Source organism: Coregonus lavaretus, assembly GCF_964263955.1.
Source record: "Coregonus lavaretus genome assembly, chromosome: 32".
NCBI lineage: Eukaryota > Metazoa > Chordata > Actinopteri > Salmoniformes > Salmonidae > Coregonus > Coregonus lavaretus.
In genome coordinates this window covers 11,791,536-11,816,067 of record NC_140019.1, presented here as the reverse complement: position 1 = coordinate 11,816,067, position 24,532 = coordinate 11,791,536, and the positions used below count along the sequence as shown (strand labels likewise).

Sequence of the window (24,532 nt, the reverse complement as noted above, 5' to 3'; positions counted from 1 at the left end):
TTAACCAATAATAGGCCTAAATAAAACAATGTTCATAATGTTTTCTTTACCTCACATTCTATAACTATTATTGTGTGTCGTCTTTAATCGTCACATAAATAATATCACCAAAAAGTGTGCAATAAATATGTATTAAATTCAACGTTGCAAGGGCTGTTAAAATGCGCAAAGGGTCGCTGCTCGCCAATAAAACGCACTCTTCGGTGATGGAATGGTAGCCATGACAGTTCGTCATAGCGATAAAGACAATGCGTATTCTGTGTGGACAGCTCCCGGGTTCTGACATTTATCACTGCTTTTGAGAAGGTCGTTTTTGTCTATATCTTCAAAAAGGTTACATATCTCATTTTCTTTACCCAAGTTCGCCACCAACTTAACGTTTTCGTTGTGCAGCATTACGCACATCCTAACAATGGAGGTGCATATTAGTGGAGAGCCCTGGAGAAGGTACGTCTCGGTCTTTCTTCTTCTCTCTGCTGTATTGAACACGGCATCTGCGGTTACTCACTATTCTATTCCTGAAGAGATGGAGGAAGGCTCCGTTGTTGCTAATTTAGCTGCCGATTTGGGTTTGGATGCTAAAATCATGGCTAGGCGTAAAGTACGGTTGGATGTTATCGCCAATAAGAGGTATCTGGAGATAAACAAAGACACAGGGGAGCTACTGATAGCGGAGAAGATTGATAGAGAATACTTATGCAACGTTAAGACGTCATCTTGTTTCCTCAAAATGGATGTTACCATCGAAAACCCAATAAGACTATTTAATATTGAAGTGGAAATAATGGACATAAATGACAACTCGCCCCAATTTCGCCGGGACACCATGCACCTGGATATATCAGAATCCACCCCTGCAGGAGAACGATTCTCGCTAACCAATGCAGTAGACCCAGATTTTGGTGCAAACTCTATCAATACGTATCACTTAAGCGAGAGTGAGCATTTTAGTATAGAGATTCAGACCGGAAGAGACGGGTCAAAGTTTGCTGATTTGATTCTTAAAAAGGCTTTAAACCGAGAGGAGCAGGCGGTTCATAATCTAATACTCACAGCTGTAGATGGCGGAGTCCCCACGCGCTCCGGTACAGCCAACATCATTGTTCGCGTTCTAGATACGAATGACAACGCCCCTCAATTTGATAAAGACAGCTACAACATTAATGTGATGGAAAACTCTCCAATTGGGAGCCTTGTGGTTAAATTGAATGCAACAGACTTAGATGAGGGTACCAATTCGGAAATAGTATATTCATATAGTCTTTATACATCTGATAAAACCCAACAAACTTTCAGTTTGAATTCAAAAAATGGTGAAATCAGAATCAAAGAAATGATAAATTATGAAGATTTCAGGATTTATGATATGGAAGTTATAGCAACTGATAAGGGGCCTAATTCATTGACAGGGCAGAGTAAATTAACTATTTTGGTCACAGATATGAATGACAATCACCCTGAGATATCAATTAAATCGTTTCAAAGCCCTGTCAAGGAGGATATTCCAGTAGACAGTGTGATAGCAGTGGTTAGTGTCAGCGATAAAGATTCAGGTGATAATGGGATAGTTGATATTCGTATTGCCGATACATTACCTTTTGCGCTGAGAGAGTCCTCAGATAACTATTATGAGTTAGTAGTTTCACAACCTCTGGACCGTGAGAAGGTCCCAGAATATGACATCACCTTTACCGTAACAGACAGGGGTTTCCCTCCACTATCTGACAACGAAACTATGACTTTAGAACTACTAGACGTAAACGACAACGTCCCACAGTTCCTCCAGTCGTTCTACACTATACCCGTTATGGAGAATAACGCACCTGGGGCCTTGCTAAGTTCCCTCACTGCGTTTGATCCAGACCTCCATGAAAACCAGTATCTAGTTTATTTCATCATAGAGAAGGAGATAGTGAACACCTCCATGTCCATGCTGTTCTCCATCAATCCGGAGAACGGTAATCTTTACGCACTAAAGACGTTTGACTATGAGATAGAGAAGGAGTTCCTTTTCCACATTGAGGCCAGAGACTCTGGTGTTCCTCCACTCAGCAGTAACGTGACTGTCCACATCATTATTGTGGACCAGAACGACAATACTCCGGTCATAGTCTCTCCGTGGCGTGCACACGGCTCCATGGTGGAGGAGAAGATCCCCAGATCCACCGATAAAGGATCCCTGGTCTCCAAAGTGATAGCCATAGACACAGACTCGGTCCAGAACTCTCGGATTACATACCAGTTTCTACAGGTTACTGACGCCACCTTATTCAGTCTGGACCAATACAACGGAGAGGTCCGGACAATGAGAATGTTCAGTTACAGAGATCCACGTCATCAACGGCTGGTTGTCATCGCAAAGGACAATGGGGACCCTGCTCTCTCTGCTACAGTTACCATAAAGCTCTCAACAGTGGAGACTGCCATTAAAGCCTACTCTGACATGACTGAAGTGCCTCTGGAATATGACATATTTTCAGACTTAAACCTATATTTAGTGATCGGCCTGGGCTCGGTGTCCTTTCTGTTATTGATCACCATATTGGTCACCTGTGTGCTGAAGTGTCAGAAACCAAAGCCCAGCAAAGCGGCTCCTCCAAGTAGGAACAGTGTGATCAGTGAGAGGAACTCAACCATCGCAGATTCCACCCTGGTCTCCAACGATGCCTACTGGTACAGTCTGTTTCTAGCAGAGACGAGGAAAGGAAAGCTGGTAGTCAGACAGCCTGTGCCTAAGGCGGGCTCCAGATACATCGTGTCCAGTATACCAAGGAGCACTGGCCTGACAGAGACCAGCGACTCAGCAGCTTCTACTCTGCAGGTAAGATGACCTACACCACTTCTTCCAGGAAAACAAACCCTTACAGCAAATCACCCTGCAACAATCAGAGGACGTCGCTAGGCGTCTGACCAAGTAGGCCTCGATTCACACTTTGAGCAGCTGTCTCAATACCTTTGTGGGTTATAGGCCTATTTACATGTTTCTCTTTAAGTTTTGTTTTTCAGAGGTATGTGTAGGCCTAATTGTGACCAAATCAGACGGATGAAAATAGCACACCAGCCTTTGCTCACCTCAAAACTCTCCTCAATTACAGTCAGAAGCTTGCCCCTTGACTAAGAGCATCACAATGTCAGTTCAAGACACTGGAGCTCATTTGGGTCAATGGGATCACTATGAGAGAGGGTCTTGATTCACACCTCGAGCAGCTGTCTAAGTACCTGTGTGGGTTTTAGGCCTACTTATACCATTTTCCAGAAGTTTTGGTCTTTAGAGGCTATGTGTAGGCCTACTCATGACCAAAACCAACCAACTAAAATAGCATAGCAGCCTTTGCATCTATTTCGTCAAAGTCAGTGGGTAGCTTGCCCCTTGACTCAGAGTACCACAGTGTAAAGGTTGAGACAGCTGAGGTCATCTCGGTCAATGGGAGCACTATGAAGGATGAGCTCTGCATCTGTTGATATTGTCAGGAGCTTCTCCTGCAGGCAGCATACTGTACTTGTTCCTGATTGGTCGAGTCTCATGTATACTGCCAGGAGTAGTCTGTCTTTCCTGTTTGAACTGTAAGAGAAACAATGAGTGTATCTCAATGGTCTAAGGTGACACACTCTCCTTGTCTCCAGTGCTTTCACATCAGTGATAAAGGAAAGGACACAGGGAGAGAATGAGACACTTAAAGGCCCAGTGCTGGCAAAAACATGATTTTCCTGCATTTTATACATATTTCCACACTACGAGGTTGGAATAGTAATGTGAAATTGTGAAAATCAAATCAAATGTTATTTGTCACATGCACCGAATACAACAGGTATAGACCTTACCATGACATGCATCCAAGCCCTTAACCAACAATGCAGTTTTAATAAAATAAGAGTTAAGAAAATATTAACTAAATAAACTAAATTTAAAAAAGTAACACAATAAAATAACAATAACGAGGCTACCAGTACCAAGTCTGTCACGATCGTTCAAGGAAGTGACGGACCAAGGCACAGCGTGGTAAGCGTATATTTTATTTAATTAACGTACTTAACACACACAAACAACAAACCAAACGATACGTGAAGTCCTAGGTTAACACCAAAACAAACCATACGGAACAAGATCCCACAATAAACAGTGCTAAACAGGCTGCCTAAGTATGGTCCCCAATCAGAGACAACAAGCAACAGCTGCCTCTGATTGGGAACCACCCTGGCCAACATAGAAATACATGAACTAGAACAAAACATAGAAAATAACACATAGAAAATCCACACCCTGGCTCAACATATAAGAGACCCCAGAGCCAGGGCGTGACAAAGTCAATGTGCGAGGGTACAGGTTAGTCGTGGTAATTGAGATAATATGAACAGTTGGATTCAGAAGTTTACATACACTTAGGTTGGAGTCATTAAAACTTGTTTTTCAACCACTCCACAAATTTGTTGTTAACAAACTATAGTTTTGGGAAGTTGGTTAGGACATCTACTTTGTGCATGACACAAGTAATTTTTCCAACAATTGTTTACAGACAGATTATTTCACTTATAATTCACTGTATCACAATTCCAGTGGGTCAGAAGTTTACATACACTAAGTTGACTGTGCCTTTAAACAGCTTGGAAAATTCCAGAAAATGATGTCATGGCTTTAGAAGCTTCTGATAGGCTAATTGACATCATTTGAGTCAATTGGAGGTGTACCTGTGGATGTATTTCAAGGCCTACCTTCAAACTCAGTGCCTCTTTGCTTGACACATTGGGAAAATCAAAATAAATCAGCCAAGACCTCAGAAAACAAATTGTAGACCTCCTCAAGTCTGGTTCATCCTTGAGAGCAATTTCCAAACGCCTGAAGGTACCACATTCATCTGTACAAACAATAGTACGCAAGTATAAACACCATGGGACCACACAGCCGTCATACCGCTCAGGATGGAGACGCGTTCTGTCTCCTAGAGATGAACGTACTTTGGTGTGAAAAGTGCAAATCAATCCCAGAACAACAGCAAAGGACCTTGTAAAGATGCTGGAGGAAACAGGTACAAAAGTATCTATATCCACAGTAAAATGAGTCCTATATCGACATAACCTGAAAGGCCGCTCAGCAAGGAAGAAGCCACTGCTCCAAAACTGCCATAAAAAAGGCAGACTACGGTTTGCAACTGCACGTTGGGACAAAGATCGTACTTTTGGGAGAAATGTCCTCTGGTCTGATGAAACAAAAATAGAACTGTTTGGCCATAATGACCATCGTTATGTTTGGAGGAAAAAGGGGGTCTCTTGCAAGCCGAAGAACACCATCCCAACCGTGAAGCACGGGGGTGGCAGCATCATGCTGTGGGGGTGCTTTGCTGCAGGAGGGCCTGGTGCACAAAATAGATGGCATCATGAGGAAGGAAAATTATGTGGATATATTGAAACAACATCTCAAGACATCAGTCAGGAAGTTAAAGCTTGGTAGCAAATGGGTCTTCCAAATGGACAATGACCCCAAGCATACTTCCAAAGTTGTGGCAAAATGGCTTAAGGACAACCAAGTCAAGGTATTGGAGTGGCCATCACAAAGCCCTGACCTCAATCCTATAGAACATTTGTGGGCAGAACTGAAAAAGCGTGTGCAAGCAAGGAGGCCTACAAACCTGACTCAGTTACACCAGCTCTGTCAGGAGGAATGGGCCAAAATTCACCCAACTTATTGTGGGAAGCTTGTGGAAGGCTACCCGAAACATTTGACCCAAGTTAAACAATTTAAAGGCAATGCTACCAAAACTAATTGAGTGTATGTAAACTTCTGACCCACTGGGAATGTGATGAAAGAAATAAAAGCTGAAAGAAATCATTTTCTCTACTATTATTCTGACATTTCACATTCTTAAAATAAAGTGGTGAGCCTAACTGACCTAAAACAGGTGAATTTTTACTAGGATTAAATGTCAGGAATTGTGAAAAACTGAGTTTTAAATGTATTTGGCTAAGGTGTATGTAAACCTCCGACTTCAACTGTACATGTAGGTAGGGGTAAAGTGACTATGTATAGATAATAAACAGCGAGTAGCAGTGTAAATAGTCCGGGTGGCCATTTGATTAATTGTTCAGCAGTCTTATGGCTTGGGGGTAGAAGCTGTTAAGGAGCCTTTTGGACCTAGACTTGGCGCTCTGGTACAGCTTGCCGTGCGGTAGCAGAGAGAACAGTTTATTACTTTGGTGGCTGGAGTCTTTGACAATTTTTGGGGCCTTCCTCTGATACAGTCTAGTATAGAGGTCCTGGATGGCAAGAAGCTTGGCCCCAGTAATGTACTGGGCCATACGCACTACCCTCTGTAGCGCCTTGCGGTTGGATGCCGAGCAGTTGCCATACCAGGTGCAGCTGTATAACTTTTTGAGGATCTGGGGACCCCATGCCAAATCTTTTCAGTCTCAAGCGTTGTTGTGCCCTCTTCACGACTGTCTTGGTGTGTTTGGAGCATGATAGTTTGTTGGTGAAGTGGACACCAAGGAACTTGAAGCTCTCGACCTGCTCCACTACAGCGCTGTCGATATGAATGGGGGTGTGTTTGGCTCTCCTTTTCCTGTAGTCCACGATCAGTCGTCCGGAACAGCTGGTGCTCTCATGCACTGTTCAGTGTTGCTTGCCTCGAAGTGAGCATAGAAGGCATTTAGCTTGTCATGTAGGCTCGCGTCTCTGGGCAGCTCACGGCTGAGTTTCCATTTGTAATCCGTAATAGTTTGCAAGCCCTGCCACATCCGACGAGCGTCAGAGCCGGTGTAGTAGGATTCAATCTTAGTCCTGTATTGATGCTTTGCCTGTTTGATGGTTCGTCTGAGGGCATAGCGGGAATTTTTATAAGCGTCCGGATTAGTGTCCCGCTCTTTGAAAGCGGCAGCTCTTTAGCTCAGTGCGGATGTTGCCTGTAATCCATGGTTTTTGCTTGGGATATGTACGTACGGTCACTGTGGGGATGACATCATCGATGCACTTATGGATGAAGCCGGTGATTGATGTGGTATACTCCTCAATGCCATAGGATGAATCCCGGAACATATTCCTGTCTGTCCTAGCAAAACAGTCCTGCAGCTTAGCATCCGCATGATCTGACCACTTCCGTATTGAGCGAGTCACTGGTACTTCCTGCTTTAGTTTTTGCTTGTAAGCAGGAATCAGGAGGATAGAATTATGGTCAGATTTGCCAAATGGTGGGCGAGGCAGAGCTTTGTACACGTCTCTGTGTGTGGAGTAAAGGTGTTCTATAATTTTTTTTTTTTTCTCCCTCTGGTTGGACATGTGACATGCTGGTAGAAATGAGGCAAAACGGATGTACGTTTTCCTGCATTATAGTCCCTGGACACTAGGAGCGCCGCTTCTGGATGAGCATTTTCTTGTTTGCTAATGGCTTTATACAGCTCGTTGAGTGCAGTCTTAGTGCCAGCATCGGTTTGTGGTGGTAAATAGACAGCTACGAAAAATATAGATGAAAACTCTTGGTAGATACTGTGGATAGTGTGGAAAATGTAGTCTAAGAGCTGTTTTGAAAAGACCGCCTGAAATTTCAGCCTGTTTTGGTGGGATGGATTTTTGTCCTTCCTGGTGACATCACCAGGTGGTAAATTACTGTAGTTAATAGACCAATAAGAATGGGAGTTCCAAACCTCTCTGCCAATAACAGCTAGTTGTCCGTTTTCCGTTCCACACTCAGACCACTCCCAGACAGTCATTGCAAAATTCATGCTTGAGAAATTGCTCTTTGCTTAAAAGCTATTTTTGTTTATTTCTGACCATTTTAACTTAATTTCAAACAATTACAGTAAGGTACTTAATTGTTACCAAGAAATGTTTTGATATTGAGATAAAAATGGCTGCATTGGACCTTTTAAGACTACAAAGACTGCATCATGAATAACACAAATATAACACTTTAGTGAAAAGTTTATTTCTGAGAAGAAGCAATGATGATTTCATATTACATTTTTCGACATCAGAAACCTGGCAAATTACAACCCCAAAAAAAGTAAGATAAAAAAAATAATGTTTGCCGTCACAAAAACTATTAAAAATAAAGAAAGTCACAAACTCTCCCGTTTACATTACAGAAACTATTCACAGAAACGTATCGCATACTGTTTACCCAGATATACAGTATATAGAAAGTATCAGATGCAGAGATGGCAGGTGTAACATTTCCACTTTCCACCACATTACCAGTCTAAAAATAGGTCACCTTCTGGTGTTGCCAGTTAATCCTTATGACAGGCCTAGTTCCTTTCTCTCTGAAATGCATTCACCTGGTATTCATTCATATCACTTCCCTCTAGCATCTCAGTAAACAGCTGCAGCACCTGCTGTGAATAAAACCTTCTAATTTGGTCTGACAGGTTGAGTGGTGTGTTGCTGTGTGGCGTGTGGTCTATATTTCACTTCACTGACTGTGCCTGCATACTGCAGTCATTTAGAGGTATACTGCAGCCGTTTTTCGAGGTAACACAGTGATGAAGATTACACAGTGCCAGAAGCAATTCTATTTATGTATGGTCTTCTAGAATATGGGGAGACAGAAACCCCTTGAGCTTTCAAAACAGACCAGATATGGTTTTACATTAGATTCACATTAGATTAGTCTATTATTAACCTAGAGGCATCCGCTCATCATTGACATCAAAGGTTTTTATCTAATGTTCTATCTGCTTATTGACTTCCTTTCATCAAATATATTCAACTGCAGCTGTAAATGCATTCGAATAAACCCCTCTCTCTCCCACAGTGAGCCCAGTCAAGCTGAAGGCCTAGCTTTGTGTAAAGCTTTTCAATGCGGCCACTCCCCCTCTATGCTGCAGAGGTTATCTCTCCTCCTCTTGCATCTCTCAGTAAGGGAAGGAGAGCAGGAGGAGGTCTGCAGTAAGAGATGGGTCAGGGTTGTAGTCAGCTTGTTTTGCTGTGCAGCTCTCTCTCTATACCTAATAATGTGCACTGCCAGTTCTCAAAAGCCAGTGGCCATGGCCTTTCTACACGTTCTGCAAGATCTGTTCTCATGTTATTATACATTTGCGCACTCATTCCAATTATAACACATGTTTTCCTTGATCAAGGCTAGTTCTTGTAAAAAGGTAAGTTTGGCAGAATAAGTGATTGTGTGCGCTCTTGTGTGTGAGGGTGACTGTGTTTGTGTGTGTATGGATTGCTGAAACTGTCATTTTCCTAACTAACTCATGTTATCCTTTTCAGACTGCCATGCAATTTTTCCTGTTATGGTGTTTTGTCTGTTTTATCTTAAGCATCTTCTGTTTTGGGCTATATTATTCAAAGTGCAGATTGTTTCGCAGACTTATAAGATACTCTCTTTAGTAGAAATGCAATGATTAATACGAAAAAAGTGAGAGTATAGCCATAGGCCAAAACCATGCATACAGAAAGGATTCCTCTTCTTGTGTTCTGCAATGTCTTGACCATTGAAATGATTCTTTCTTTTCTCCCTGTTCTTAAGTACCCTAAGTGAGGGAAGTCCACTCTGCAGTTGGAGGTATGCAGGAGTCTCACTCACCCGCCCCGGAACCCCTTATTGAATTACCTTACAGAAATGATGTATTTTCGTTTTTGTGTCTTTTTTTTGTTTTCGGTGGAACTCCAGTTCTCTTGTCGTTTCTTTGTTCCTCTTGGAGGACGTGCTGTGGTTTTGATGACAAACATCACTTGGCCGAGTCGATACCAAACCCCTGCCCTCCTGCCCTGTTCCCCATGGCTTAATCCACAATTAAAAAGCACCAGATTGAGGCTGGCCTGCACCGACCTTTTGTCCCTTTTAACAGATCCTCATCCCAAAACTAGCCACTGCTGCCCATATTAGACTCTCACCCTCAAGGCCTATTGAGCCTGTCTCAGCTCTAGAAATGCTACTGTTATGATGCTGATGTCTAGGTCCTGCTGACCTAGTTTCCTAACTCTACAGTACATTTGGTCTTTCTCCTCTGCCAGAACAGTGACTTTTGGACGGTTTCCTGTCAGGGAAACAAACTAATGGCATTGATTGACCTCAGAGGACATCAGACAGAGACAGAGTAATAATCATAATGCTGCTGATAATAATAATCTGTGATCTATTTGGCAGAAGCTCTGGCTTTAGTTGTAATCCAGATTAAAGAGGGGGATAGATGAAGGTATGTCCTCTCTCCTGCGATTGCCTTTCGTTTTTTGGGCACACACCTGTCTGTCCCACCTGACTGCAGCCAGTCACTGAGCCCTAAGCCCAGCACCTGGACCTAATGAAAAACGTAAACATGTCCTGCTTACACTTACCCACAACTATGGACTCCCTTGACTGATGCATTTTACAGTATCCTACCAGACCCTCCCTGAAACCACCACAGAAGCTTTCTAACCAGGCTGTCATACATTTTTACATGTAGCAGAACTATACATCTAATAGGTTTTCACACAGTCCTCTGCATGTGATATTAATATGTGTTCATCTCCTTCAGTCCCATCACTAAAGCAGACCAGGCACATACTCTACTGCATCTCAGACTGTTAGTTTGGTGGATTGGACTGTAGTGTTTTTGGTGTGATTGATTGATTGTTTGATTGTTTGACTGACTGTTGTTGAGTTCACAACACAATGATCCTTGTGAATTCCTGTTTACTGGGATGTGATGTGTGACCTAATTCTTCGTGCAGAGGGACGGGAAATGAAACTAATCACCCAGTTACTTAGCAACCACTCTCTCGCTCCCTCATAATCTTGGAGCATGGTATTCATGAATAGCCCCCCCCCCCACCACCACCACCACATGTCCCACTCTGTAGTTCTGCCTGATGCCCTGTCTGACTGACAGACCTCGGCTGCATGAGACATGTCAGAGTTTGGCCAATCATAAGGCTGTGAATGTCCCAGATCCCTCCCACTTTTGTCTAATTCTCTCCTCTCATTCGCAGGGGTCGACCACCACCGGCAGCAGTTCCTCGTAAGGCTCCATCCCCATTGGTCCACTGAAGTGACATCAGGAGGAATCCCCGTCCACTGAAGAAAGGAACCCCCATCCTTACCCTACTCAGCCCCCAACCCTAAACGCCCAGCCCCTCAGTGACACTCCAACTGCACCCCCTTGGCCCCACAATAACTGTACCCCAAGGACCTAAAGGACACTATCGTGACCCCCTGCCCCCCCGTCCCCCCTGTCCCCTAGCCATGCCCCAAACTCTCTTTAAGCACACGCTAGCCCCAATCAACTTCAACGTCTTTCAATGTCCATTCAACACGCATGATTCTGCATGGCTGTGGCCCATCACTGAGGGCCCTTCATATTTCAACTAACCACACTCAAGAGAAAAGACACTAGAGACACAGAATGCACAAGGAGAGGTACCACTGGACATACAAAAGGAGTTAAAAACAGCCACTATGAAGTAACAGAGATGGACATGGGAATGTGGAATTGCCTTCAAAGACAGTACCCCATCTCAGAAAAATAAAAATCTTGGATGTTATGCTTTTATTTAAGTATTTCTTCTTGTTCTGTCAGAGCATAGGTGTAGAAATGTATAATCAAACAAACAAAACATGAAAAGAAATATGTCAGATAGCTAAATAGCTACAGAGGATAAACAGTATAGGACAAAAGGGAATTAGTGTTGTGTGATGTAATGTGATGTAATAGTAGGAAATGTAGTTGTTTTCTGTAGTATACAAAGACATTGTGCTATATGTGAGTGAGAGACTCTTTAGAATAGTTTTATCAACCAATTTATCAAACAAGAAAGAGTGAGGCCTTCTTTATCAATACTGTATATGTATGAAGACTTAATTTGCATGGAGATTTCAATCTAAGTACTTTGTAAGGAATAGTGTTGGATTTGGTCCGGATATTCTGAGTGACTCACAGTGTCTACCAAGGTCTCACTCTCCAATCACTGTTTATTCACTGTTTTTTAAATAAATAAAAATTCATAACAGTATCATAACAAAGAATACTATTAGCCTCCATGATGACTTCGCAATGGTAAAGACCCTTATGAAATCACAAACACTTCTGGTCTGGAGGAGGGGTCAAAGGTCATGGACCTATGCTCTCCCCCTAACCAGGCAGGAAGAGGTGAAGCAAGAGGGTTTACTCCGCCCAAAATCTGTCCACGTTAAGCAGATTAATTATTAAGCAAGTGAGGAGTTTTTGTATGGGGGGCAATGAGAGAGTGTCGAAATTTAGTCAAGATAAAAATGTATTGCTATTTTGATACGCAAGGCTTATTAGACATTTCGTAATGCTTAGATTGTTATGAGTGTATTGATGTAAGTGTGATGCACGTGACATCCCGGCAACTTTGAAAAAAAAGCACACTTTACATTCCTTTTTATTTCTTATTTTTTCCAACTTTGTACATAATGTGACTGCTAAACAAAATGAGACGCCAATATTTAAAATGTTATTACTACAGTAACTACTATTATTGTAGCTTTAAGTTATGATCAAGGCAAGCATATAATACGTGCTTTGTGTAGCCTATAGTATCTATTGATGGTGCAATATGTAATCATTCTTTTTATGTATTGTACTGTATGCTATTGTGATTTGTTCTATATAATACCATTACATCCATTATTAATTTCCTCTTTGCTCTGTGAATTACTGGTTATTTTAGCTTTCCAAGGTGGGCCCACTCATCCTCAGCACATAAAAGATATCCCTAACCACTGATACAAGGTCAGATATTTTTCAGCGCTCTAATTGTTAAACAAGGTTAGTAGGGTATCTGATGATGCTGGATCTGTGGTTTAGGGGCAACTTCTACAGTAGGCTAAGTCTAGATCAGCTGATCAGTTCATGTTCCACAGCAGTTCATTGGTTGACATGCTAGCTACTGTAGCTTCTATAGCTACAGCTACAGCTACTGTACTCAATTCGATTTTTGATGTAGCTGCTCATGATCAAGTTCTACCAGAGAAAAGCTTCATAGTCGAACTGATCATGTGATTTTTTTTATTTATTTTTTACCTGGTTGTGCCCGCGGTGGAAGTGGGTGATCCGTAAAACAGAAGCAAAAACATAAAAGTAATAGGCCGGAAACAAGTAATTTTAAGTGAGAGACTATGAATCTCATTGGTTAATGTCATTGGTGGATATTGAAGGTGTGTAAAGTCATGAAAAACTCACTGGTATTGTAACTGTAGAACTTCTGTAACCCTCATTAAATATGGTTTATGCACACAATAAGTTGAAAAGTGAAAGATATCTGCTGGCTATTAACTTAGTAATTAATTGAACTGTGAGTTCGGCCATATGAGGAGAACAACATGTTTTTACTGCAAAGGTAAGCAATAACGTTGTTTAATTCGGCCTACAGTGACCAATTCAATGTTGTTTTGAATCGTAAATTAGCTAAACTCAGCGCAGAGAATATGAGGGAGTTCTATTAATAATAATATGCCATTTAGCAGACGCTTTTATCCAAAGCGACTTACAGTCATGCATGCATACATTTTTGTGTATGGGTGGTCCCGGGGATCGAACCCACTACCTTGGCGTTACAAGCGCCGTGCTCTACCAAGTTGAGCTACAGAGGACCACCTGAGCCGCTGTGCACCAGTCGATGTCCCGTGACGTGAACGGGCAAAAGCGATGAAGGAGGAGCGCCCTTCTCAAATCGAACAGTAATCTGCACTGCTCACCGATGTTGTCAACAAGGCAGAATCGTGCATGCATCGTCCAGAAACATACATCTCTTTCCCATGTGAAAACACAGAATCCTACTCATTACTCCACGTGCTAAATTTTTTAGCTTAGGCTACGTCTCTTTTGTTTTGAGCCGACTTCCGCCGTGGGCTTTGAACGGGGCAACTGGCTCACGCCCACGAGGCAGCCCGGTTCCATAACGAATGCAATCGCTTTTCACCGGTACAAACTCCTACCACCTGGGTAACCCGGGACAGATACTTGAATCCCCAAACTGTCAACAATGCATGCATGGTGATGTTTGCCATGCTTTGAGAAGGCCAGGCCTATTTATGCTAAAAGCTAAACGAGTGGTTAGCTAGCTTGCTATTTATTTTATTTATGTCTATTCTGCTATTCACCACATAGTGGCAAGGTAGATTTAGAGTGAGAGAGACAGGTCATGACCATACAGTATGTGACCCTGTCTTTGACTCCTCTCTAAGATGGCCAGAGTGGCCCTGATGCTGCTTGCATTGGTGCTGTGTAAGCCTGATGTTAATACTATTATGGTCATGCAGATGGAAAAAGAGAGAGGTGTGTGTGATTATGTGTGTGTTACTGTCCTACACGGCCAATAGCAACAACACAGAGAGGGTAGCTACATAGCAGACTGCTGTGAGTAGGACGTCTCGTCCCCTTGACTGTGTGGTATGGAGACATCTGTGGTTCAGTTAGATAATCAGCACTGTGATTTAGATTGAATGCATGTCTCCTCCTCACAGGCCACTGGCCTGCTGCTGGTATAAGGTGCTGACTGAGGAGGACATAGCTTTATGTAGGGCACTTACACACTGCTTATGAAACACCCAATTATTAATGTCAGAAAAAGAAACCTGCCTGTGGGAGGAACGGAACGGTCACGGCTATTTTTAACTAAACCTTCTTTTCTCAGACAGGATAGGACAGAGCTGTTCTTTCCTTCTTTTTAGTCTTAGAGACGCCACTGATGTAGGTGTGTGTGTGCGCGCGTGCATGTGTGTGTGTCTGTTTCCGTGTTTGAGTTTTCACAGACACCAGAGTGATTTAGCAGCAGCCAGGCTGATGAGTAAGAGTATCAAGCTGATTCTGTTGGATCTAATGACTCTTAATGCCCAGTTAGCGTAGCGATGGCAGCATGCTAGCCAAGCTGCTCTCCCCTGACTGCTGAGGCCATGGTCTCTGTTTCAGCCTTAATTAAAACATCACATCTGGGGCCCGCCTTGAGGAAAGCTAATTGTACTGTGAGTGCTCCAGCTGTTAGCATCTCTGTGCGTTGTAATTGCTGTTCTACATGTGAGGAAAACAAGCAAACAAATGAAACAACAGGAACCTGTTAACCTGTATCTTTATGCTCTACAGTAGAAATGCAATGTTATCAGTGGAATGAAATCGTGATATTTTTATGTGGAAGGCCTATATAATAAGCTATAATTACATAATTGTGCTGCAATAGTGACCTGCATAATAATAAGCCATTTAGCAGACTCTTTTATCCAAAGCGACTTACAGTCATGCGTGCATACATTTTTGTGTATGGGTGGTCCCGGGGATCGAACCCACTACCTTGGCGTTACAAGCGCCGTGCTCTACCAGCTGAGCTACAGAGGACCATGTTCATACGCTAAGATAAGATGAGTGCAAAGGGCTTACAGATAATGTAAAGGGAAAGATCATGAAAAAGTTTTGTTCACAGAGGATATTTAATAATAATAATATGCCATTTAGCAGACGCTTTTATCCAAAGCAACTTACAGTCATGTGTGCATACATTTTTACGTATGGGTGGTCCCGGGGATTGAACCCACTACCCTGGCGTTACAAGCGCCATGCTCTACCAATTGAGCTACAGAGGACCACATATTTACCGCAAGCTGAACTATATTAGCCCGAACTCTAGCAAAGCCAATTACACTAAAGCTTGTGCTCCTGTGTTGTGTTTTTGAACAATGACATGGTATCATGGTACTGTGTATTTGGTTTTCCATATGCACTTGATTGGTGTTAATAGAACTCATTCCTCTGTGTCAACCAACAGGATGTCTCTCTAAGGTCAAAGGGCATGTGGTTATGTGATTGGCAGAAAACTCAGTGTTTTCTGGGTTATAGAGAGTCTTGAGTGACAGAATCATTTGATGACCTGGTTTATATTCTCCTGCTGCTGCCTTTGTTTGCATGGGTTTCTACTTTTGGTTGAAGTGCATTTGCGTGTATTTGGGCGCATGTGTGTCTAGTTGTGTGTGTGTCTAGGTGTTTGTGTGTCTAGGTGTGTGTGTGTGTGTGTTTGGGTGGACAGGGATGGCGCCGAGATGAGATCATTCCTACAGAGAGATGAGGTCATGCGTGACCTATAGGACAGACTGGACAGAGCATGAGCCACTTTGCTTTTTCTATTGCTTATTTTTAAAACAAAAAATGTGACGTTACTACAAAATGTCCTGATAAATCATGTATCTGTGTCTGGATGTTCTGCTTGTAAAGTGTGAATAAAAGCTATAAAAGGAGCTGGTTTTGAGTTGGTGTTAACTGGTGCAATGTGAATGAGTGGCTTGAATTGGTGTTAACTGGTGCAATGTGAATGAGTGGCTTGAGTTGGTGTTAACTGGTGCAATGTGAATGAGTGGCTTGAGTTGGTGTTAACTGGTGCAATGTGAATGAGTGGCTTGAGTTGGTGTTAACTGGTGCGATGTGAATGGCTTGAGAAGGTTGGCACTTAGCGATGTGTTCCACAGTATTCCGTCTCCCTCCTCCTGACCCAGATGGATACTCCCATGCTGCCTGTGCTGCCTATATATCGCTACACTGCTGCTGTGTTGCTGTGAGCCTCTAACACGCTAACAACATGCTAACAACACGCTAACAACACGCTAACAACATGCTAACAACATGCTAACAACATGCTAATAACAACACACAGGCAGCAGCAGAGATCACAGGCTAACTGCAGAATGCCTCACTGTGAGCTTCTCTCCTCTCTCTATATGTGTGGTTATCCTCTTACTCCCCCAAATTAGATTGTAATCCTTCATACACTATATATACAAAAGTATGTGGACAACCCTTCAAATTAGGGGATTCGGCTATTTCAGCCACACTCGTTGCTGACAGGTGTATACAATCGAGCACACAGCCATGCAATCTCCATAGACAAACATTGGCAGTAGAATGGCCTTACTGAAGAGCTCAGTGACTTTCAACGTGGCACCGTCATAGGACGCCACCTTTCCAACAAGTTAGTTTGTCAAATTTCTGCCCTGCTAGAGCTGCCCGGTCAACTGTAAGTGCTGTTATTCTGAAGTGGAAATGTCTAGGAGCAACAACGGCTCAACTGCGAAGTGGTAGGCCACACAAGCTCACAGAACGGGACCGCCGAGTGCTGAAGCGTGTAGCACGTAAAAATCGTCTGTCCTCGGTTGCAACACTCACTACCGAGTTCCAAACTGCCTCTGGAAGCAACGTCAGCACAAGATCTGTTTGTCGGGAGCTTCATGAAATGGGTTTCCGTGGCCGAGCAGCCACACACAAGCCTGAGTGATGAATCACGCTTCACCATCTGGCAGTCCGACGGACAAATCTGGGTTCGTCGGATGCCAGGAGAACGCTACCTGCCCGAATGCATAGTGCCAACTGTAAAGTTTGGTGGAGGAGGAATAATGGTGTGGGGCTGTTTTTCATGGTTTGGGCTAGGCTTCTTAGTTGCAGTGAAGGGCAATCTTAATGCTACAGCATACAATGACATTCTAGACGATTCTGTGCTTCCAACTTTGTGGCAACAGTTTGGGGAAGGCCCTTTCCTGTCTCAGCATGAAAATGCCTCAGTGCACAAAGTAAGGTCCATACAGAAATGGTTTGTCGAGATCGGTATGGAAGAACGTGACTGGCCTGCACAGAGCCCTGACCTCATCCCCATCGAACACCTTTGGGATGAATTTGAACGCCGACAGTGAGCCAGGCCTAATCGCCCAACATCAGTGCCTGACCTCACTAATGCTCTTTTGGCTGAATGGAAGCAAGTCCCCGCAGCAATATTTCAACATCTAGTGGAAAGCCTTTCCAGAAGAGTGGAGGCTTTTATAGCAGCAAAGGGGGGACCAACTCCATATGATTTTGGAATGAGATGTTCGATGAGCAGGTGTCCACATACTTTTGGTCATGTAGTGAATTTAAGGCCTCTTCAAGCACACCAAACACTACTCAATATCCTTGCACTGTATCCTCTGTGACATCATCACACTGCAGGCCCACGGTGCCTCCATCCACACTGCCTCTGTATCTGCCTCCTGATTGCCACATATGAGCCTTCACACACAGGGGAGGGCTTGATGCTTAGGGCAGATATCGAGTGACAGAGGGGGAAGTGAAGGTGGGGTAGTGCAGGATAGAATCACAAGGCCCAGAATGGTGCGTTATGGGGATTTATGGTAAGTCTTTGGTAGATTGGGAAGGTTGTGTATGGTTTTAGTTTCATACATGATTACCAAGGCCATCATACATTTAGGGCTATACTGTGCTGAAACCTTGCATTGAGTTACACAAGGACATATTTATCTTCCCTTGGCCAAACAATACCGGGGATTCATTCTCCCTGTATCCAGGCGACGGCAGTATGTCTCTTAATGTGCATCTCTTAATGTGCATCATCTAAGCGGAGAGGAGGGGGGATATAAGAGGGTGGGCAATTGAGGAATAATTTGCACAAACCTTGTAACAAAAATGAGGACAAATTAGGATAAGCGGGAAAATAAAACATACCCGTAGATTTCATTCTACAGCAGGCATTGCCTCTTCATCCCTCTCCCTTTATCTTTCTCCACCCGGGCCTGCTTTCTTTCAGCACCGCGGACAGCGACCTGCCTCGCGGAGCTCAGTTGCCAAGGCAACGCGCTGCAGGAGCTGGTGGTGTACTTTGAAGCAGCCTGTAATTTGATATTCTGACAAGCCGCTCAGCTCGTGATGCAGTATCCGGGTAACGCATACATCATCTGCAGAGCTTTCATTGCAGTGATTTAACTGCGAGAAATGCAGCAGTGTTGTTGAAAATAAGGATTCAATCGTTAATAACTGGCCGTTTCAGAATAGCAGAATACACGTCATTGCAGTACGAAATGGCAGTGTTGGAGAGAGAGGGACAGAATAGAGGAGAATAGAGGAGCTAGAGAGATGCAGACACCAGTGTTTGTGTGTGTGTGTGTGTGTGTGGTGTGTGTGTGTGTGTCTGTGTGTGTGTGTGTGTGGGGGTGGGGTCTGTACATAACTATTATGTGGGTCATTCTGTCCGTGAATTTGGGTTGTTCAGACTGTTATGGTCTTGTCAGCATTTACTGTTCGGCCATGCAGCCAGTTACCATACTATCACACATGTGACGGGCAAGAAGACGTTCAATTGGCTCTGCTGAACCTACCACTCTCAGCCATAGGGTGCCGCTGTTTACCGTTGTAATAGCGGAACATGACAGGTGGCGCTAATAGTCCTATGTAGACCTACACAACACAAACCCAGGGAAGTTAAGTGACATGAAAGTGATTTCATTGTAATATTGTGACGCACTGACTATATTACTTGTCATATCACATTTAGATGTTATTTAGGCTATTATTTGAATAGAGGATGTAACCATTTTAAGAACAGTGACTGACTTCTTAAAGTCGTGGTATAAAGAGGCTACCCCCTAATCAAAGTATAACAACTTACAATACTTTATATTGTAAGAAGTGATACAATTAGGTTGATCTGTAATGGAAAGCATGTTCGATTCAATTCTAAAGTACTCTCCAAGCCACGGCATGCGATCCATGACATGCGTCATGAAATCAGTGAAGGCGTTAGCCGATACTCTTTGGTGTATTTTAATAATGACTTATTCCACACAATAAAGACTTTTCAACTTTCAAACCAACACGAGTGCCTGGACTTTGATTTTGTTATGCCACTTAGTAGGCTACCCATTTGTGGATATAATTTTTCCTTTTGCTTTTCAATTACTATTCCCCTCCAAGAGCACCTGTGGTTGTTTTGGAATACCTGAAGCTTTTACTTCATAATATGTTGGCCTACAGGTTATTGAACATTCAGAACCACAAGGTGCCCAGACGCATGGTGGCGCTTTTACATCATAAGCGCATAATGTAGGCGCGTAATAACACCATTCTTGAAGGGGTGAGGCATTCAGTAGCCGCAAAGACACAGAAGCATTAAGACCGATGTTAAATAGCGCTATTAAATGGCTAAACGATGGAAATAACAAACAATTATAGTGGGATCCTCTGAAAGGAAAATAATTTGTGTGATTTAAGATCTTGGCAGTTCTGCGTTAGGCCTATAGTTTTTCTGCCAAACAATGGCGATGCAAAACAGAAAAAGACGGTGGCTAAGCGGATGGGCATTTTGTAATTTTGCTCTTCTTTTTCTTCATTTGAAAGGAATCTCCGCGCAGATACGATACTCCATTCAAGAGGAATTAAAAGTAGGAACGGCAGTTGGGAATATAGCTAAAGATCTGGGATTCGACACCTCGAGACTAGCGGACCGGAATCTTCGCATCGTGTCTGGAACAAAGCAAGAGCTCTTCCAGGTAAACCAGAGAGATGGCGCTTTGCTAGTGAACCACAGAGTAGACCGAGAGGAACTGTGCGTAAAATCCACGCCGTGTTTCATCAACTTGAAAGCGGTGATAGAGAATCCGCTAGAAATGCACCAAGTCACAGTCGAGATAATGGATGTAAATGATAACTCCCCTACCTTTCCAGATGAAACATATAACTTAGAGATACTAGAGTCTGCTACCACAGGAGCCCGACTCCAGTTGGAAGGAGCTCACGACCCAGATATTGGCGTATATTCTTTGCAATCTTATAAATTAAGCCAGAATCAATATTTTCGAGTAGAAATTGAGGACTTTGGTGAGGATGGCAAAATTCCGTTTTTGATTTTACAAAGACCTTTGGATAGGGAACACATAGCCCAATATGATTTGATGTTAACGGCCTTAGATGGAGGCAAGCCACCGAAATCGGGAACTCTTAATGTTACAGTTAATGTGTCTGATATAAACGACAATACTCCTGTGTGTGATAAGCAGAAATATACCGTAACAGTCAAAGAAAACGTACCTAAGGGTACATTTCTATTGCGAGTTAACGCCTCTGATTCGGATGAAGGCGTGAATGGCGAGGTGGAGTATTCATTGCGAAGTAAATTCAGAGGTATGGCTGCTGAGCCATTTGAGTTGGACAGCAAAACAGGGGAGCTAAAGGTGAAGGGAGGCCTTGATTTCGAGGAGAAGCAGGTGTATGAGATGAAGATATTGGCCGCGGACAAGGGAGCAGTATCTCTCTCCACACACTGCAACGTGCTCGTCAGAGTGGAAGACGTGAATGACAACAGGCCTGAGATTGACGTCACCTCTCTGTCTAGCCGGATACCAGAGGACGCAACTCCCGGAACCGTGGTGGCTCTGATGGGGATGAACGACCTGGACTCCGGTGTAAACGGACAGGTAGTCTGTTCTTTACCGAAGGATTTACCGTTTGTTCTGAAGCCCTCTCTTGATGGAAATTTCTATTCGTTAGTCACCAATGATTACCTTGATAAAGAGTCGGTGCCTCTTTATGATATTACAATCACGGCTAAAGACTTAGGAATCCCTCCTCTGTCGTCAACTAAAGTAATTCAAGTGGAGGTAGTAGATGTTAATGATAATAGTCCACTATTCACTGAAAACCCATATACATTTTATGTAGTTGAAAACAATAAGCCTGGTATGCCCATTTTCTCAGTAAGCGCGTCTGATGTTGATGAAGGTGAAAATGCAGCAATTTTATATTCACTGGACCGTGGGAGCACTGGACAAAGCGTGACATCCTTCCTAAACATAAATGAAGGCAACGGTACCATTTACGCACTAAAGAGCTTTGACTTTGAAACCCTCAAAACGTTCCAGTTTCACATCATTGCCAAAGACTCTGGAACTCCGTCACTAAGCAGCAACGTCACAGTGAACGTGTTCATTCTGGATCAGAACGACAACGCTCCAGTGATATTGTATCCAGTCAGCGCTAACGGTTCCACTGAAGGTGTGGAAGAGATTCCCCGCAATGTGAACGCAGGCCATTTGGTGACTAAAGTGAGAGCCTATGACGCTGATATAGGATATAATGGCTGGTTATTATTTTCACTGCAGGAAGTTACTGACCACAGTCTCTTTGCTTTGGACCGCTATACAGGACAGATAAGGACACTTCGGTCATTCACAGAGACAGACGAGGCTGAGCATAAACTGGTCATACTGGTAAAAGACAATGGGAACGTTTCACTGTCAGCAACAGCTACTGTGATTATCAACGTCGTGGAGCCCAAAGAGGCTTTTGCAGCTTCAGATGTTACAAGTTCAGTAAAAGACGAGGAGGAGAACAGCATTACATTTTATTTGATCATTACTTTGGGGTCAGTTTCAGCGCTTTTTCTCATCAGTATCATCGTGTTGATTGTAATGCAGTGCTCCAAACCCACAGACTATTCATCCAAGTATTTACAAGATGTGAATTATGACGGGACACTGTGCCACAGTATCCAGTACAGATCCGGAGACAAACGGTACATGTTAGTTGGACCCAGAATGAGTACAGGTTCTACTATAGTCCCGGGCAGCAATGGGAATACCTTAGTGGTCCCCTCAGAACACAGGAAAAGAGCTTCTGCAGAGGTAAGAACTCTCTCTCTATTATTTACTGCCTATTAAGTCGGATAAACAGAGATGTTTTGAGTAAATTTTGTTTTGTCTCCGAATAATGTCCGAGTGTGCAAACTCGCTGCGGTGGTCGCTGTCCATGGTGCTGAATTATCACAAACTCACTGCTAAGCATGCTAGGCTACTACCTCGAGTTTATTATCTGTTATTTTGCTGTGTACTCCTTCAAGTCACTTTCTTCCTCTACCTCCCATATCTATCTCTCTTCACCTTTATTCGTTCTTTGATGGTTAATTTGGATTGTAATTGGTATATTTATTGGGTTTGATGCAACACGAATACAACGATTATCACTTCCTCTGAGCTTATGTACATAGTTTTTGTGGATACCTGAATCCCGGACCACAGGTTGTCAGTGTAACACAAGGAGAATGTCTGGTACTTTTTAAACTAGGCCCCTCTCTGGGCTGTTTTGTTCCACACATACAGAGAGAGCAGTGCAGACATCAGAACAAGACGTGCTATGATAGTCAGAGAATAGTTGTATTACTTAGTTCTGAAACATTGGATTTGTCACGGATTATTATGAGTTTTTCTATTTTTGTCATTGAGGATTGTGCTTAATTTTCTGTCTAATGATGGGAGGAGGAGGACAAAGGCGTAGATGGGAGTACTGGTGTGTTGCTATGTGTTTCTCTTTGCTGCTGTGCTTCGGGCAGCAGGTTTCAGCACAGATAAGGTACTCTATTCCAGAGGAGGCGAAAGAGGGATCCGTTGTTGGAAATGTTGTTAAGGATTTGGGTCTTGACGTTAGTACTTTGGTGGAGAGACGGTTTCGTATCGTTTATGGATCCAAGGACGCTCTTTTCCATGTAAATCAGAACAATGGCGTCTTGTATGTTCATAACAAAAATCGACAGAGAGGAGATATGTGATGGCAATAGCGCCTGCTTGATTAACCTGAAAATGGTTGTTGAAAACCCTCTAGAAATCCATTATGTTGGTGTAGAAATTACCGATATGAATGATAATTCTCCCAGTTCCCAGAGATAGCGGAAGGGCTGGACATTTCGGAGAGCACACACCCTGGAGCGCATTTCCAACTGCAATATGCGCGTGATCTTGACTCTGGGATTAATTCCATTCTCTTGTACAAGTAAAGTCAAAACGCTAATTTTGAAATGGAAGTTAGAGATAGAGGAGATTAAAAGGTACCCTTTTTAGTTTTACAGAAAGCGCTGGATAGAGAGCAGAAACTTGAGCACAGATTATTATTGACAGCAATCGATGGAGGGAATCCGCCGAGATCAGCCAATCTTAATTTGACGGTCACAGTGCTAGACATAAACGACAACCGACCTGTATTTAGTCAGGAGGTATACACTGTAACGTTGGAGGAAAATGTAGACTATTCCTCCAAGTATTTACAAGATACGAATTACGACGGGACACTGTGCCACAGCATCCAGTACAGATCCGGAGACAAAAGGTACATGTTAGTTGGACCCAGAATGAGTATAGGTTCTGCTATAGTCCCGGGCATCAATGGGAATACTCTTGTGGTTCCCTCAGAACAAAGGAGGAGAGCTTCTGGAGAGGTAAGAGCTGTCTCTAAACCTTTACACCACATAATATATGCATTACCATGTTTTGTCCGTGGCTAACGCAAACTCTTTGCAGCAGCGGTTGCTTTCCATGGAGCTGAACTACCAGCTCACCGATTAGTTTAGCTGGTGAGAGCATTATACTGCTAGGCTAACTACTGTACCTCAGGTTTATTATATGTTCTTCTGCTGTAGTCCTTCAATTCAGTCTCTATCTCTTCTACTCACATCTACTCACCGTCATCTTGATATTACACCTTCTTATAGCTAATTTACAGTAGTTGGTGTATTTGTTTGTTTGGATGCAAAACGTACATTGATAACAACTCTCTCGGAGCCTATGTAGTTCTTGTGGATACCAGAATCCTGGACCACGTGGTGTCAGTGTAACACAAGGAGACTGGTGCTTTGTAGATTAAGCCCTTCCCATCTCTGGTCTGTTTTGTTCCACACATACAGAGAGAGTGGTGCGGACATCAAAACAAGACGTCCTAAGACAGAGAGAATAGTCTTCTATTTTGGTTGCTGAAGCATTGAACTCAGTATGGATAATTGCGAATTGGCCATCTGATCATTAGGATTGTA

General features: G+C 43.1%; 2 protein-coding genes across 2 annotated transcripts; both read left to right on the top strand.

Moving 5' to 3' along the window:
* Positions 1-406: 406 nt before the first annotated feature.
* LOC311107781 (protocadherin alpha-C2-like) lies at positions 407-10,939 on the top strand (the record flags this gene model as incomplete). Its single annotated transcript, XM_084150323.1, has 2 exons — positions 407-2,821; positions 10,907-10,939. The coding sequence occupies exons 1-2, from the start codon at positions 413-415 to the stop codon at positions 10,937-10,939; spliced, it is 2,442 nt and encodes an 813-aa protein (XP_084006449.1). The 5' UTR covers positions 407-412.
* A 9,055-nt stretch (positions 10,940-19,994) lies between these two features.
* LOC311107698 (protocadherin gamma-A5-like) lies at positions 19,995-24,068 on the top strand (the record flags this gene model as incomplete). The annotated part of the gene is made up of 3 exons (XM_084150217.1): positions 19,995-22,358; positions 23,774-23,941; positions 24,024-24,068. The coding sequence occupies 3 exons, from the start codon at positions 19,995-19,997 to the stop codon at positions 24,066-24,068; spliced, it is 2,577 nt and encodes an 858-aa protein (XP_084006343.1).
* Positions 24,069-24,532: the final 464 nt, after the last annotated feature.